At 41.0% G+C, this 18,556-nt stretch overlaps 1 protein-coding gene across 1 annotated transcript in view; it reads right to left on the bottom strand.

The window, feature by feature from the left end:
• Positions 1-400: 400 nt before the first annotated feature.
• hs3st4 (heparan sulfate (glucosamine) 3-O-sulfotransferase 4) overlaps positions 401-18,556 on the bottom strand; it is a 242,325-nt gene continuing 224,169 nt past the window's right edge. Inside the window, exon 2 of the mRNA XM_007238208.4 lies at positions 401-1,871. Within this exon, the coding sequence (XP_007238270.2) occupies positions 1,217-1,871 (655 nt within the window). The 3' untranslated portion in view covers positions 401-1,216. The remainder of the gene's footprint in view (positions 1,872-18,556) is intronic.

Below are 18,556 nucleotides of genomic sequence, written 5' to 3' on the forward strand. Positions count from 1 at the left end.
GAGAACTTTTGACTTTTGAAAGTTAAGTTAAGTTAACTAAAAAAAAACACTCTGTATTGAGTTATTATACCATTAGCAAGCTGTCCTAAAGCGGGCTCACGCATTGCCATTATGATCGGGAGATTGTTGGTTCGAATCCCAGTCATGCAGCTTGCCATCAGCTGCCAGAGCCCTAAGAGAGCACAACTTGCTTGGGTACAGTAGATGGCACTCTTTCCCCTCATCACTCCTAGGGTGATGTCGATCAGCACGAGGCTGCGTCTGTGAGCTGATGTATCGGAACCGAGTTGCTGCTCTTTCCTCTGAGCATTGGAGTAGGCATGTGCTAGTCTTCACCCTTCTTGTGATGGTGGATATGTAGCTGGCCTAGCTAAATTGGGGGAAAAATGTGAGAAAATGTCTGGAACTGTTTGGTATCATGAGGCTGCTGTTTCAGTAACACGTGTTGACCCTGAACTATTGATTTCAGTGTTGAGTCTGTCCCGACACTAATCGAGTCCTGTTTATCTGCCGCAGAAAGGGACACTACTGCATTGACTTGACCGCTGGGCTGGTATAAATGGAAGAGAATGCAAAGGTAGAGGGAGAGGGAGAGGGAGGAGGTAAAGGGTAGATAAAGGTAGATAAATAAATAAATAAATAAGAATAAATAAATCAAATAAATAAATAAATGAAGAAATAGACTGAAGACTGTATATCCGTTTGTATGGCTGAGGGGGGTAAGGACACTTATAACTCACTGCATGCATGCATCATCATCATTGTCGACATGATTTATATAATAATAGCAACTTTTTCCGTTTTCCGAAACGAAATGAATAAAATCGTCTTCTTTTTTTTTTCCACAAATATAAATATATTTATGTACTGTATAATATATACAATAGTTTGCCACCATGAACACCATTGGCTTTTGGAGGAGGGGTTAAAGAGCAGATCAGTCAAATGTTTGCTATAAATACAGACACTTTCGCAGTTTTGCAAAGACAGCCATTACTGATTGGTTGTGCTGAAGCACTGGTTGGTTGGTTGAGCGGGTGGGCGAGTGGATGGAGGGGGGCGCAGAGTTGGGATTGGGATTGATTGAGTGGTTGGTTGATTGATTGATTGGCTGGTAAAGTGGGGAGTGAGGAGAGAAGATAGAGGAGGGGGTTTATGTGGTTTTTAGGGGGTGGTTAGCCAGGTTCAGTGCATCAGTGTGTTTTTTTTTAGTGCGTCAGTCCCGAGTGCCAGGAGAGTCCCCGCCCTCCTCCATCTCCCACTGGAAATTCTGCCCCGTCATTTGGTAGAACATGTTGTTAAAGGGCCGGTAAAACTTGTGCAGTCTGCGGATGACGTCCGGGTCTATTTTGGGGTGAGTTCTGCCCTTGGACTTGCCAAGGCACCGCGGGGTACTGCTGTCCTCCGGCTTCTTCAGGCAGGGGAACCCCTTGGTCTTGTTGAAGTAGAAGTGCTTGTCGGTGACGATGCGCTTCAGGCCCAGGAAGTCCTGCACCTTGGCCATCTCGCCAGCCGGGTCCACGATGAGCCGCTCGCCGCTCACAAAGTGCATCTGAGAGAGGGGGAAGTACTGCATCCAGTTCTCCAGGTGGAGCGCGTAGATGCCGATCCGCAGCGCGCTCCACGAGGCGTCGATCAGCCCCAGCGTCCGGTTCTTGAAGGCCAGGACCTCGAAGGTGGGGATCTCGGGCTTTTTGGACAGAGTCTGCGTGTAGTCCGAAATGGCTCGAGTCACAGGGTTGCGGACGACGATGATCAGCTTGATGTCCTTCGCCATGGAGTGGATGCGCTTGGGGGCACTGTTCGTCACGAAGTAGCTGGGGGTCTTCTCCATGGTGATCTGGCCCTCCAGCGTCGAAGGCATCAAGTCCCTGCAAGAGAACAAAAGACAAGACAAGCCGAGGATTAGTGTGGAACAAACTGAAGAAAATAACAAACTGTTAAAGAATCGTAAATGGTTCCCACTGCCAGGCAGTTGCAAGACTGTCGCTATGAGGTTATTAGGGTGAGACTGTTGTTTTTGATTTTGTTGGTGGTACTTTGAATTTGCTAGGTGGTTGCTATGGTATTTCAAATAGTCATTAAGGAAAGAGAACGAAGACAAGCTGAGGTTTAGTGTGGAACAACACGTTAAAGAATCGTAAGTGGTTCCCACTGCCAGGCAGTTGCAAGACTGTTGCTATGAGGTTATTAGAGTGATACTGTGGTTTTTGGTGGTTTCTACAGTGTTACTATAGGTTTGGTAGGTGGTTGCTATAGTATTTCTGATGGCAGAAACACTTCTTTCTGCATGACCACATGGATTTTTTCAAGCTATGATATTTCTATGATGTTGCTAATAAGACTTTTCCACCAACATGAAACTGGCACCATTCTGGTTCACAAACCTAATTTTGAATCATTCGCCACGTTTCCACCAACAAAAGTGGGTTCCGGAAACAAGAACGTTCATTTGCAGTAGGAACCAAAGAATACTAGGTTCTTCAGTGCAAAGTGTGTTCACCACCACTGTGCAATACCCTCAGTTTATGACAGAAACACTGTTTTTACATGAACACTTGGATTTATCCAACTGATTGCTATGATGTTGCTAATAGCAATTTTCCACCAACGTGAAACCGGCTCTGTTCTGGTTTGTGAACCTAATTTTGAACCATTCATCATCTGTTCGTTTCCACCAACAAAAGTAGGTTCCAGAATCAGGAACATTGGTTCACAGTGGGAAGTTGCAAAGCTGTTGCTAGGAGGTTATTAGAATGAAAATGATTTTGTTGGTGGTTCCTAAGGTGTTACTAAGTGTTTTCCTGTCACTTGCTATGGATTTTTTAAGTGGTTGCTATGGTATTTCCGATGATAGAAACACTGTTTCTCCACTATCAGCTCTGATACTGCTAATAGCACTTTTCCACCAACATGGAACTGGCCCTGTTCTGGTCTGTAAACCAGGTTCCGGAACTGGAACATTCATTTGCCGCTGGAATCGAATAATTCTAGGTTCTTCAGCACAAACTGTATTCACCACCACTGTGCAGCACCCTTTGTTGATTACATATAATTTGCCGTTTTGATGGTACCATTAAAACTGCTGGAAACATGGACTAGTTGCTGAAAAGCACCACGGTTATTATAACTCCAAATGGAATTGAAGGTTGATAATTAAAATGTGCTATAATGTGTGTTGCTAAATGGTTGCAATGAAGTTGATTATTTTGTTGTTTGGCAGCTGCTATGTGATCATTACGAAAGTGCCTAATTCGTACAGGTGGTTGCTATGATATTCCATGTGGCTACAATGCAGAGGCTCATTGGTTTATATGGTATTACTGGATGATGTCTTGGCACTTGCTATGGTATACAGAGTGGTTATGTCATGTCTTTTATTCACTCAACAGGGGAGACAGAAAAACAGGTGGGAAAAAGAACAAAGGAAATGCCATTCTTGGTGTGTACAGACAAAATACAGCTTTCTAAACATTTACAGCTTACAAGAAACCAAACTTAGGACACAGCAAAGCTCACAATTATAACTTTCCTTTTTCTCTCTTCTCTCATTATTTTCTTTTGTCTGTTTCTTTTTTCTTTTCTTTTATTTTTTTATTATTCACCCACTGTTACCAGTCACCCCTCTACAAAGGTGTAGCAAAGAGTGAGGCTTTTGGCTCAGCGTATATATAGAGTGCTGCACAGGTGTGACTGATTGGCCCTGATCCCCGCAGAGGATTCTGGGAATTGAAGTTTTGGGCAGTCTATTGTTCAGAACTGACCATTATAGTTTCTATGCAAGTTTCTGTGCTAGGTGGTTGCTGTGGTGTTGCTTAGTGGTTGCTTGGGTGTCATTGGGCATATGCTAAGTCATTGGCTGTTCCATGCAATTGCTAGTCTGTTGCTACATCATCATTTGGGATTTGCTAGGTTTTTTTCTTTGGGGATGCTTTCTGGTTCCAATGGTTGGTATGTTGGTATTGTGTTGCTAAGTGACTGTCAATCAATAGATAAGTGGTTGCTAAGGGTTTGCTTGGTGGTTGCTTGGCAGTTAAAGTGGTATTCAAGAAGTATAAATGGTTGCAAGGGTGTTGAAAGGTAGTTTCTATGGTGTTTCCAAGGTGGTTGCTTCAATTAGAAGATGATTACAATACTGTAGTACACATAGTCATTATCTCACACAAAAAAAACCTTGTATCTCCAATTTGTCCACTTTACAGGTGAGATAAAAAGCATTTGAGTCATTTTAAAGCTTTCCTATTGGTCTTTTCATCATGAAACTTGGACACACACACAAAACATTGGTAGTTTAAAAATAATTTAACATTTAACATGGTGTACCTCCCCCTGTCCTTCACTATTACATCTCTAATGAAGTGGGTACAGATGGTTCTTTTGTGCCGTTTTATTATTTTTTCTCTCTGTTATGTTGGCATGTCTTCTTCTTGTTTAGAGATATTCAATTGTATAATGTTTTTTTCCCTTTCTAATGGTCTGTTAATCATTACATTTTTAAACAATGCAAAAAAAAAACTAGATTCACATACAGTCCATTTATAAAGTATTAGAACAGGTAGGTAAATGGTAATAAGGGTAAATAAAGTAAATTAAATTAAACAGTAGATTGTGATTCCTTTACTCCTGCCCTGTGGACATTGTTGCTGCTAATGTCTCTAACAGTTGTTTTCTTTACAGAACTCACAATGTTTCTCCCATTAACTGCTGTGGTTTTTCACGGTCTACCTGTTCAACATCTGTTACTTAGTACACCAGTGACGACTTTTTTCTTCAGGACATTCCAAACTGTTGTTCTGGCTATTGACAATACTTGTGCTCTAATGGTTCCGATTGGTGTTCCACCTTCTCTCAGCTTTACAATTGCTTATTTTTAACTCATATATTCACAGCTCTTTGGTTTTCATGTTGGTTACTTACTTTCAATAACTATAAATGCTCAGTCTGCAAAGATTAAATTCGAGTGCTGAGTTTATTGTTTGAATAACTAATGTATCAGGACACACCTGGCCAACAAAACACACCTGACAGTCACAATTTTTCAACAATTTTGTTAATAAGAAAAACGGTGGGTTCAGACAGAGGGTGTTATCTTCTGTGTATCAGATCAAGATGTGAATACCTAATTTTCATCTTTAAATGTCAAATTCAAATGTTAGTCTATAGCAGAAATAATTGCAATATTTTTTTTTTTAAAGAAAAATGGGTGGGGTTCAGACAGAAGGTGCTGACTCTTTTGAACTGTGTATCAGATCCAGATGTAAATACCTGGAAATAAAAGCTGAAATGTTGATTTTTTTATATCATATTCATCGTTTAATGTCAAATTTAAATGTTTTCACTTTACAGCAGAAATAATGGGATTGCTCTCACTGTTCCAATGCTTTTTTTTTTCAGAACATGCGAGAACATGGCGTACCTACTTCATTAGGGACGTACGGTGACGGTGAACGCCGGGGGAAGGTGCAAAACTGGTACGCTTATTAATAAATGGCAATTTACTTGAAATTACAAGTAAAAATAACTGTTTTTTATCTCTGGACATTATGGCTGCGAGAAGGAACATACTAACTAATTACACCCACGGAGTAATATATGAAAAGATAAAAGACAGAAGATGAAACGGCGAGCGAGCGAGCATGCTCATCGCTTAATTGACTCCATCTGTGTGACTCCAGGAGCTGTTTTGGAACTTTAATAATGAGTTCACTGCATATCATTAATACTTCTGCACCTGGGGGATTGTTTTGTCGTACATCTATTCAGAAAGCCTGGCGACGCTCGCCGCTCTGCAGTCACAGCCCAGTCGTCTCCGGCAGGCCGGCCGCCTCTTCCTGTCGTCCCCCTGTCCTCCCTTTAAGGTTAAGGGGCTGTGTTCAGGAGGGGAACGGTGATTAATAATGACATTCCCTCTGATCATTCTTAGGCGAGGAGAAAAAAAAACGTCCCTGCTTTCAAAGATTTATCGGAGGGGATGGCGGGGAGCAATTTGCCACTGCTGCAAATATTATGTTCAACTTTGTCCTCGGGACTGAGCTCAGAGATCAATCAGTTCAGAGGAACTGGATAACAAAAAAAAAAAATGAGGGTATCACTTCCTATGAATCCTGTATTCAAAATGAATAAATGCATTGGGAATGCATTTACAGGGGAATTATTAAGTAGTTGCTCTCTACAGATTTCTTTTGTCATACTGATATTTTTCAGATTATCAAACAAACTTTAATATCAGACAAAGATAACCTGAGTAAATACAGGGGTTGGACAATGAAACTGAAACACCTGGTTTTAAAGCATTTTTTTAGTTTTGGTGGAAACAGGAGAGTTGAGGTGCACATTGAATTCTGCTGTGATTTGATCAGTCGTGGTTTTATGTTTTTTGGATACAATCCGGGTTAGCACCCGAACATCCCTTTCAGACAGCTTCCTCTTACAGCGTCCACAGTTAGTCCTGTTGGATGTGGTTGGTCCTTCTTGGTGTTATGCTGACATTACCCTGGATACCGTGGCTCTTGATGCATCACAAAGACTTGCTGTCTTGGTCACAGACGCTCGAGCAAGACGTGCACCAACAATTTGTCCTCTTTTGAACTCTGGTATGTCCCCATAATGTTGTGTGCATTGCAATATTTTGAGCAGAACTGTGCTCTTACCCTGCTAATTGAACCTTCACACTCTTACTGGTGCAATAATGTGCAATTAATGAAGATTGAACACCAGGCTGCTCCAATTTAGCCATGAAACCTCCCACACTAAAATGATGACAGGTGTTTCAGTTTCATTGTCAGTTTCATTGTCCAACCCCTGTATAACCCCTTATTGATCCAAGATGGCGGCGCGTGCACACGCTGCGGCTTCTCCCCACCCCCCCCCCCCCCCCCGAGGAAACAGCGTTTTCATGTTTTTTGTCTCGTAAGTCGCAGTGTTTTTGTACGTCTTTGCCATGCGTTCACGTCCTGAAATGCACCTACAGCCGTGAGTTTCTGCTTGGAGTCGGCAGAAACTCACTTTTGGAGTTAAACCGCGGACTCCGAGAAGAACTGCGAGTCTGCGACGTGCTCCGGACACCCGCACCCCCACCGACCCCCACCTCTGCAGCTCGCCCACAATGGAAGCGCCACAGGCGGCAGGCGAGAAGGCAGAAACGGGGTAAGCGCGGGTGTATCCGAGCGAGGCTAGCGGCTAGCCCACACAAGCCAGCTATCCCCACCGTACTTTTGGCCAATGTACGCTCTCTGGACAATAAACTGGATTACATCCGCTTACTTCAGTCAACTCAGAAGACCGTGAGAGACTGTTGTGTTTATGTTTTCACCGAAACCTGGCTCAACAACAGCGTCCCGGACCACGCCGTTCAGCTGGAGTGGCTAACATGCTATCGGGCGGACCGCGCGCTAGCTGACGGAGGTAAGAGCCGCGGCGGCGGGCTCTGTGTTTACATCAGCGATGCTTGGTGTCGGAACGTTGTTGTGGTCTGTAAACACTGCTCACCGGTAGTGGAACTGATGATTATCAAATGCCGTCCGTTCTATCTACCGAGAGATTTCTCCGCCGTGCTGATCGCTGCTGTTTACATCCCTCCGACCTCCAACAACAGCGTGAGGAGTGAAGCACTGAATGAACTGCACCCAGATGCTTTTCTCATTCTGGCTGGATATTTCAACCATGCAGACCCAAAGAGTGTGTTTTCTGGACACATAGACTTTCCAACCAGGGGAAACAACATATTGGACCAGGTCTTTACTACACACAGAGGAGCCTACCGAGCCTCCCCCCTCCCCCACCTGGGAGCCTCTGATCACCTCACCATTATGCTAATGCCAGCTTACAGACCACTGGTTAAAGTCACCAAACCAGTTCTTAAGCAGGTACGAGTATGGCCAGAGGGTTCCTCAGAGGCACTTCAGGACTGTTTCAGCACAACAGACTGGAACATGTTCAGAGAGGCTGCCACCCACAACAACTCCACAGACATTCAGGAGTACACAGAAACTGTCTCTGCCTACATCACCAAGTGCACTGATGATGTAACCGACCTCAAGACCGTCACTGTTCGAGCGAATCAGAAACCATGGCTGACAGGAGAGGTCCACAAGCTCCTGAAGGCCAGAAATGCAGCCTTCAGAACAGGTGACCAGGCAGGCCTGAGGTCAGCCAGGGCCAACCTGTCCCGCGGGATCAGGAAAGCTAAGAGGCTGTACTCAAAGAAGATTTCCCAACGCTTCAGTGACAGCAGAGACACACAGAACCTGTGGCAGGGTATCCAGTCTATCACAGGCTATAAACCACATCCACAGACCTGCGACAGCGACACATCGCTGCTGAACGACCTGAATGGGTTCTTCGCAAGGTTCGAGCCACTCAACAACACACCCGCAGAAATCCATCCTTCCTCCTGGTGACCAGGTGCTGACGCTGTCCCCAGACAGTGTGAGGAGAGCATTCAGCAGGATCAATGCTCGGAAAGCTCCTGGGCCTGACAACATTCCTGGCCGTGTGCTGAGAGACTGTGCCTGGGAACTTGCAGAGGTTTATACTGACATTTATAACACCTCTCTGAGTCAGGCGGTGGTTCCCACATGCTTCAAAGCCACCACTATCATCCCTGTCCCAAAGAAGGCATCGCCATCCTGTTTCAATGACTATCGTCCAGTTGCACTCACCCCCATCCTCATGAAGTGCTTCGAACGACTAGTCATGCATCACATCAAGTCTTTGCTCCCCCCCTCCCTGGACCCCTACCAGTTTGCTTATCGGTCAAATCGCTCGACCGATGATGCCATCTCCACTGTTCTCCACTCAGCCCTCACACACCTAGACAAGAAGAACACCTACGTCAGAATGCTGTTTGTTGACTTCAGCTCAGCATTCAACACAATCGTCCCCCAACAGCTCATACACAAACTGGACAGTCTGGGGCTGAGCACTTCACTGTGCAACTGGCTGTTAGACTTCCTGACTGGAAGACCACAGGCAGTGCGGGTTGGCAGCAGCACATCCAGCATCATCACACTGAACACAGGGGCTCCCCAAGGATGTGTGCTGAGCCCCCTTCTGTTCACTCTGCTGACCCACGATTGCACACCAGCACACACCTCCAACCTCTTCGTCAAGTTTGCGGATGACACGACGGTGGTGGGTCTCATCAGCAACAACGATGAGTCACACTACAGGAGCGAGGTGAGCCGCCTGGCCTCCTGGTGCAAACACAACAATCTCTCTCTGAACACAGAGAAGACCAAGGAGATTGTTGTGGACTTCAGGAGAACTCACACACTGCACACCCCTCTGTTCATCAACGGAACTGCTGTGGAGAGGGTGAGCAGCACCAAGTTCCTGGGTGTGCACGTCACAGAGGACCTCTCCTGGAGCACCAACTCAGCGTCACTGGCCAGGAAGGCAAATCAGCGTCTCTACTTTCTCCACAAGCTGAGAAGAGCTGGAGCCCCCACCCCCATCATGACCACCTTCTACAGAGGGGCCATCGAGAGCATACTGACCAGCTGTTTCACCGTGTGGTACGGGGCCTGCACAGCATCCTGCCACAGGACCCTCCAGCGCATCGTGAGAGCAGCTGAGAAGATTGTTGGCACCTCTCTCCCCTCCCTTCAGGACTTGTACAGCTCCCGCCTCACACGGAAAGCCCTCCGTCTGGCAGGAGATCCCTCTCACCCACTGCACAGCTTCTTCAGCCTGCTGCCATCAGGGAGGAGACTGCGGAGTCTCGGGGCGAGGACCAGCAGACTGCGAGACAGCCCCATCCATCAGGCTGTGAGGATGCTGAACTCTCTTCCTGCTCTACCCCCATCCCAATCCTGCCCCCAGCACACACTCACTCAGCATCCTGACCCCCCCCCCCATCCCCCCTCCCACTAATAAAGTACTGAAACTCTGCACTACAATGCACAAAGTACTGGTCCCTTCCAAACGGACTACACAACACCTGCACTACTGATATACTTGCACTGTCTATACGCACTTTAATTCCACTTAATTAAACTGTGAACTTTAAGGACTTACGCACCCATTCACTTAACCAGCCTTAAGCTATATACCATATACCGTATTTGCACTACTGTTATTTACTATTTTTACTGTCATTCCATCTCAATCACCATCAATATTGCACTATTGTCTTACGTATGTTTATTGTGTCTTGCTGTATTGAACATATAGTGTCTCCCACTCTTTTATATTATAATTATATATCTATTTTTTACTTATTTACTTATATTTATATATCTATTCCTCCCCCACACCACTGCACCTTGTTTTTGTCTCATGTATGTCTATTTGTGTCCCTGCTGTATTGTACACATAGTGTCTCCCATTCTCCTTTATTATATCTATTATCTGTACTTGCTGTAAAATTGGGAAGGAGAGTAACGTAATTTCAATTCTCTGTATGTCCTGTACAGTATTGACAATAAAACTACTTGACTTGAATAAGTACTTTTTTAAATGTTCATTTTATTTATTAAAGTAAAAAAATAAACCTATCCAAACCTAGCCCTGTGTGAAAAAAATGAAAAAAGTGCCCTAAAGAGCATCACACAATGTTTTACGTTCAGTATGATGTTCTTTTTCTGAAATTATGTGTTTTCAAAAATTGTCTCGTCAGTCCAAAGAATTCTGGGGATCATCAAGATGTTAGTTGGTAAATGTGAGACGGATGGTTGTGTTGTGTTTGATGTTAGTTGGTAAATGTGAGACGGGTGGTTGTGTTGTTTTTGATCAGCAGTGTTTTTTATCTTGGAATTCTCCCATGAAGACCATTTTCACCCAGTCTCTTTCTTATTATTGAATCATTAACACTCATCTTAACTGAGGCGAGTGAGACCTGCAGTTCTTTAAATGTAGTTCTGGGTTCTTTTGGGACCTCCTGGATGAGTTGTTCATGCCCTTTTGGAGTAATTTTGGTCGGCCGGTCACTCCTGGGAAGGTTCACCAGTGTTCCATGTGTTTTTCTCCATTTGTGAATGATAACAGCTCTGACTGTGGTTCTCTGGAGTCCCAAAGCTTTAGAAATGACTTTATAACCTTTTCCAGACTTTCTTTTTTTGTTTTCTCATCTGTTTTTGAATTTCTTTAGATCGAGGCATACTCTGATATATTATACATATTTTATCTGCGTCATGTCGTGAAACAGGTTCTATTTAAGTGATTTCTTAATTCTACAGGTCTGGTAATAATCAGGTATGATTGTGGTTCAGTGGTGAAATTGAACTCAGCTTTCCAAAAAGTGGCAGACACTTTTTCACAAAGGGCTAGATTGGTTTGAATTGCCTTTTTAAGGCCATTAATAAATGAAATCATTATTTAAAAATATTTTTTTATATTTAGGTTATATTTGTCTGATATTAAAATTTGTTTAATAATCTGGAAAATATAAGAATGACAAAAATGCAAAAACAAAAGAAATCTGTAAAATGGCAAATACTGTATTTTTTTTTACATCACTTTATAATTTGTTATATGGCACACATACAGTAATACCTTCTATAATTATATAATGATGTAATATAAGAAATGAAAGTTGGTAAATCAGAAAAATGTGAAAATGTCAAGAACTTTGAAAATATCTTCAAGTGCAGTCACTGCAAAGACCATCAAAAATGCTATGATGCTATGATGAAACGGGCACTGATCAGGAGCGGCCAAGCCAAGGAAAGGAAGACCAAGAGTTACCTCTGTTGCACAAAGTTTATCAGAGTTACCAGACACAGAAACCGCAAGTTTTGCTATGTATTCCATATACGGCAATGTGAAAACAGGATTTTAAGATATTTTTCTCACTAAAATAAGAAATGAACAATGAAAGAATCTCACTCTTGTCTTTCTGCCCGTTTTCTGAATAACACTGAGATGTAATCCACGTCCCTGAAGCAGAAGAAATTAATATTTAGCACATGTAGATTTGTTTGGCTGGCTGTAATTCCATCTGACTCACTCTGCATCACTCTGAAGGCAGAGCTGTATGGCTGTATGGCTTTTCTGTGGGCAATAAATCAATAGAGTGAAGCTGCATTAAGGCTATTGTATGTCGGAATAAACAGTACAGAACTGTGTGGCTGAGCTGTGAAACTGTATTGTGTTTTACTGCATCAAAAGCCATTGTTCAGTCAGGAATATCAGTATTTCAGCTCAGGCTAAACTCGCTGTGAGACAATCCAACAGTGCAATATTAATGTTCTCCCTGCAGTAAAACAATACGAGCAACATCATCACCAGTGCACTTCCACACACTCAGTCATTATCTACTCCTAACCAGTGTACTGCTAACTCTAATGTAGAATGTACTGCTAACTCTAATGTAGACTCTTCTGGTAACTTTAAGGTAGACTGTATTGGTAACTCTAATGTAGACTGTACTGCTAACTCTAATGTAAACTGTACTGCTAACTCTAATGTAGAGTGTACTGCTAACTCTAATGTAGAATGTACTGCTAACTCTAATGTAGACTCTTCTGGTAACTTTAAGGTAGACTGTATTGGTAACTCTAATGTAGACTGTACTGCTAACTCTAATGTAAACTGTACTGCTAACTCTAATGTAGAGTGTACTGCTAACTCTAAGGTAGACTGCACTAGTAAATCTAATGTAGACTGTATTGGTAACTCTAATGTAGACTGTGCTGCTAACTCTAATGTAGACTCTTCTGGTAACTCTAAGGTAGACTGTACTAGTAAATCTAATGTAGACTGTACTGCTAACTCTAAGGTAGACTCTTCTAGTAACTCTAAGGTAGACTGTATTGGTAACTCTAATGTAGACTGTACTGCTAACTCTAATGTAAACTGTACTGCTAACTCTAATGTAGACTGTACTGCTAACTCTAAGGTAGACTGTACTAGTAAATCTAATGTAGACTGTATTGGTAACTCTAATGTAGACTGTGCTGCTAACTCTAATGTAGACTCTTCTGGTAACTCTAAGGTAGACTGTACTAGTAAATCTAATGTAGAGTGTACTGCTAACTCTAAGGTAGACTCTTCTAGTAACTCTAAGGTAGACTGTATTGGTAACTCTAATGTAGACTGTACTGCTAACTCTAATGTAAACTGTACTGCTAACTCTAATGTAGACTGTACTGCTAACTCTAATGTAGACTCTTCTAGTAACTCTAAGGTAGACTGTACTAGTAAATCTAATGTAGACTGTATTGGTAACTCTAATGTAGACTGTACTAGTAAATCTAATGCAGACTGTACTGCTAACTCTAATGTAGTGTACTGCTAACTCTAATGTAGACTCTTCTAGTAAATCTAAGGTAGACTGTATTGGTAACTCTAATGTAGACTGTACTGCTAACTCTAATGTAGAAGTAACTGCTAATTCTAATGTAGAGTGTACTGCTAACTCTAATGTAGACTGTACTGTTAACTCTAATGTAGACTCTTCTAGTAACTCTAAGGTAGACTGTATTGGTAACTCTAATGTAGACTGTACTGCTAACTCTAATGTAAACTGCACTGGTAACTCTAATGTAGACTGCACTGCTAACTCTAATGTAGACTGCACTGCTAACTCTAAGGTAGAGTGTACTGCTAACTCTAATGTAGACTGTACTGCTAACTCTTATGTAGAGTGTACTGCTAACTCTAATGTAGAGTGTACTGCTAACGCTAATGTAGACTGTACTGCTAACTCTAATGTAGACTCTTCTGGTAACTCTAATGTAGACTGTACTAGTAAATCTAATGTAGACTGTACTGCTAACTCTAATGTAGACTCTTCTGGTAACTCTAATGTAGACTGTACTAGTAAATCTAATGTAGATTGTACTGCTAACTCTAATGTAGACTGCACTGCTAACTCTAATGTAGAATGTACTGCTAACTCTTATGTAGAGTGTACTGCTAACTCTAATGTAGAGTGTACTGCTAACTCTAATGTAGACTGTACTGCTAACTCTAATGTAGACTCTTCTGGTAACTCTAATGTAGACTGTACTAGTAAATCTAATGTAGACTGTACTGCTAACTCTAATGTAGACTGCACTGCTAACTCTAATGTAGAATGTACTGCTAACTCTAATGTAGACTGTACTGCTAACTCTAATGTAGACTCTTCTGGTAACTCTAATGTAGACTGTACTAGTAAATCTAATGTAGATTGTACTGCTAACTCTAATGTAGACTGCACTGCTAACTCTAATGTAGACTGTACTGCTAACTCTTATGTAGAGTGTACTGCTAACTCTAATGTAGAGTGTACTGCTAACTCTAATGTAGACTGTACTGCTAACTCTAATGTAGACTCTTCTGGTAACTCTAATGTAGACTGTACTAGTAAATCTAATGTAGACTGTACTGCTAACTCTAATGTAGAATGTACTGCTAACTCTAATGTAAACTGTACTGCTAACTCTAATGTAGAGTGTACTGCTAACTCTAATGTAGACTGTACTGCTAACTCTAATGTAGGGTGTACTGCTAACTCTAATGTAGACTGTACTTGTAAATCGAATGTAGAGTATATTGCTAACTCTAAGGTAGACTGTACTGCTAACTCTAATTTAGAGTGTACTGCTAACTCTAATGTAGACTGTACTGCTAACTCTAATGTAAACTGTACTGCTAACTCTAATGTAGAGTGTACTGCTAACTCTAATGTAGACTGTACTGCTAACTCTAATGTAGGGTGTACTGCTAACTCTAATGTAGACTGTACTTGTAAATCTAATGTAGAGTATATTGCTAACTCTAAGGTAGACTGTACTAGTAAACCTAATGTATAGTTTATTGCTAACTCTAATGTAGACTGCACTGGTAACTCTAATGTAGAGTATACTGCTAACTCTAAGGTAGACTGTACTAGTAAATCTAATGTAGACTGTACTGCTAACTCTAATGTAGAAGTAACTGCTAACTCTAATGTAGAGTGTACTGCTAATTCTAATGTAGACTGTATTGGTAACTCTAATGTAGACTGTACTGCTAACTCTAATGTAGAGTGTACTGCTAACTCTAATGATGACTGTACTGCTAACTCTAATGTAGACTCTTCTGGTAACTCTAAGGTAGACTGTACTAGTAAATCTAATGTAGACTGTACTGCTAACTCTAATGTAGAGTGTACTGCTAACTCTAAGGTAGACTCTTCTAGTAACTCTAAGGTAGACTGTATTGGTAACTCTAATGTAGACTGTACTGCTAACTCTAATGTAAACTGTACTGCTAACTCTAATGTAGACTGTACTGCTAACTCTAATGTAGACTCTTCTAGTAACTCTAAGGTAGACTGTACTAGTAAATCTAATGTAGACTGTACTAGTAAATCTAATGTAGACTGTATTGGTAACTCTCATGTAGACTGTACTAGTAAATCTAATGCAGACTGTACTGCTAACTCTAATGTAGTGTACTGCTAACTCTAATGTAGACTCTTCTAGTAAATCTAAGGTAGACTGTATTGGTAACTCTAATGTAGACTGTACTGCTAACTCTAATGTAGAAGTAACTGCTAATTCTAATGTAGAGTGTACTGCTAACTCTAATGTAGACTGTACTGTTAACTCTAATGTAGACTCTTCTAGTAACTCTAAGGTAGACTGTATTGGTAACTCTAATGTAGACTGTACTGCTAACTCTAATGTAAACTGCACTGGTAACTCTAATGTAGACTGCACTGGTAACTCTAATGTAGACTGCACTGCTAACTCTAAGGTAGAGTGTACTGCTAACTCTAATGTAGACTGTACTGCTAACTCTTATGTAGAGTGTACTGCTAACTCTAATGTAGAGTGTACTGCTAACTCTAATTTAGAGTGTACTGCTAACTCTAATGTAGACTGTACTGCTAACTCTAATGTAGACTCTTCTGGTAACTCTAATGTAGACTGTACTAGTAAATCTAATGTAGACTGTACTGCTAACTCTAATGTAGACTGCACTGCTAACTCTAATGTAGAATGTACTGCTAACTCTAATGTAGACTGTACTGCTAACTCTAATGTAGACTGTACTGCTAACTCTTATGTAGAGTGTACTGCTAACTCTAATGTAGAGTGTACTGCTAACTCTAATGTAGACTGTACTGCTAACTCTAATGTAGACTGTACTGCTAACTCTAATGTAGACTCTTCTGGTAACTCTAATGTAGACTGTACTAGTAAATCTAATGTAGACTGTACTGCTAACTCTAATGTAGACTGCAGTGCTAACTCTAATGTAGAATGTACTGCTAACTCTAATGTAGACTCTTCTAGTAACGCTAAGGTAGACTGTACTAGTAAATCTAATGTAGACTGTATTGGTAACTCTAATGTAGACTCTTCTAGTAACTCTAAGGTAGACTGTACTAGTAAATCTAATGTAGACTGTACTAGTAAATATAATGTAGACTGTACTGCTAACTCTAATTTAGAGTGTACTGCTAACTCTAATGTAGACTGTACTGCTAACTCTAATGTAAACTGTACTGCTAACTCTAATGTAGAGTGTACTGCTAACTCTAATCTAGACTGTACTGCTAACTCTAATGTAGGGTGTACTGCTAACTCTAATGTAGACTGTACTTGTAAATCTAATGTAGAGTATATTGCTAACTCTAAGGTAGACTGTACTAGTAAACCTAATGTATAGTGTATTGCTAACTCTAATGTAGACTGCACTGGTAACTCTAATGTAGAGTATACTGCTAACTCTAAGGTAGACTGTACTAGTAAATCTAATGTAGACTGTATTGCTAACTCTAATGTAGGGTGTACTGCTAACTCTAATGTAGACTGTACTTGTAAATCTAATGTAGAGTATATTGCTAACTCTAAGGTAGACTGTACTAGTAAACCTAATGTATAGTGTATTGCTAACTCTAATGTAGACTGCACTGGTAACTCTAATGTAGAGTATACTGCTAACTCTAAGGTAGACTGTACTAGTAAATCTAATGTAGACTGTACTGCTAACTCTAATGTAGAAGTAACTGCTAACTCTAATGTAGAGTGTACTGCTAATTCTAATGTAGACTGTATTGGTAACTCTAATGTAGACTGTACTGCTAACTCTAATGTAGAGTGTACTGCTAACTCTAATGATGACTGTACTGCTAACTCTAATGTTGACTCTTCTGGTAACTCTAAGGTAGACTGTACTAGTAAATCTAATGTAGACTGTACTGCTAACTCTAATGTAGAGTGTACTGCTAACTCTAATGTAGACTGTACTGCTAACTCTAATGTAGACTCTTCTAGTAACTATAAGGTAGACTGTACTAGTAAATCTAATGTAGACTGTACTGCTAACTCTAATGTAAACTGTACTGCTAACTCTAATGTAGACTGTACTGCTAACTCTAAGGTAGACTGTACTAGTAAATCTAATGTAGACTGTACTGCTAACTCTAATGTAGAAGTAACTGCTAACTCTAATGTAGAGTGTACTGCTAATTCTAATGTAGACTGTATTGGTAACTCTAATGTAGACTGTACTGCTAACTCTAATGTAGAGTGTACTGCTAACTCTAATGATGACTGTACTGCTAACTCTAATGTTGACTCTTCTGGTAACTCTAAGGTAGACTGTACTAGTAAATCTAATGTAGACTGTACTGCTAACTCTAATGTAGAGTGTACTGCTAACTCTAATGTAGACTGTACTGCTAACTCTAATGTAGACTCTTCTAGTAACTATAAGGTAGACTGTACTAGTAAATCTAATGTAGACTGTACTGCTAACTCTAATGTAAACTGTACTGCTAACTCTAATGTAGACTGTACTGCTAACTCTAAGGTAGACTGTACTAGTAAATCTAATGTAGACTGTATTGGTAACTCTAATGTAGACTGTGCTGCTAACTCTAATGTAGACTCTTCTGGTAACTCTAAGGTAGACTGTACTAGTAAATCTAATGTAGAGTGTACTGCTAACTCTAAGGTAGACTCTTCTAGTAACTCTAAGGTAGACTGTATTGGTAACTCTAATGTAGACTGTACTGCTAACTCTAATGTAAACTGTACTGCTAACTCTAATGTAGACTGTACTGCTAACTCTAATGTAGACTCTTCTAGTAACTCTAAGGTAGACTGTACTAGTAAATCTAATGTAGACTGTATTGGTAACTCTAATGTAGACTGTACTAGTAAATCTAATGCAGACTGTACTGCTAACTCTAATGTAGTTTACTGCTAACTCTAATGTAGACTCTTCTAGTAAATCTAAGGTAGACTGTATTGGTAACTCTAATGTAGACTGTACTGCTAACTCTAATGTAGAAGTAACTGCTAATTCTAATGTAGAGTGTACTGCTAACTCTAATGTAGACTGTACTGTTAACTCTAATGTAGACTCTTCTAGTAACTCTAAGGTAGACTGTATTGGTAACTCTAATGTAGACTGTACTGCTAACTCTAATGTAAACTGCACTGGTAACTCTAATGTAGACTGCACTGCTAACTCTAATGTAGACTGCACTGCTAACTCTTATGTAGAGTGTACTGCTAACTCTAATGTAGAGTGTACTGCTAACGCTAATGTAGACTGTGCTGCTAACTCTAATGTAGACTCTTCTGGTAACTCTAATGTAGACTGTACTAGTAAATCTAATGTAGACTGTACT

Source organism: Astyanax mexicanus, chromosome 3, assembly GCF_023375975.1.
Source record: "Astyanax mexicanus isolate ESR-SI-001 chromosome 3, AstMex3_surface, whole genome shotgun sequence".
Classification (NCBI taxonomy): domain Eukaryota; kingdom Metazoa; phylum Chordata; class Actinopteri; order Characiformes; family Acestrorhamphidae; genus Astyanax; species Astyanax mexicanus.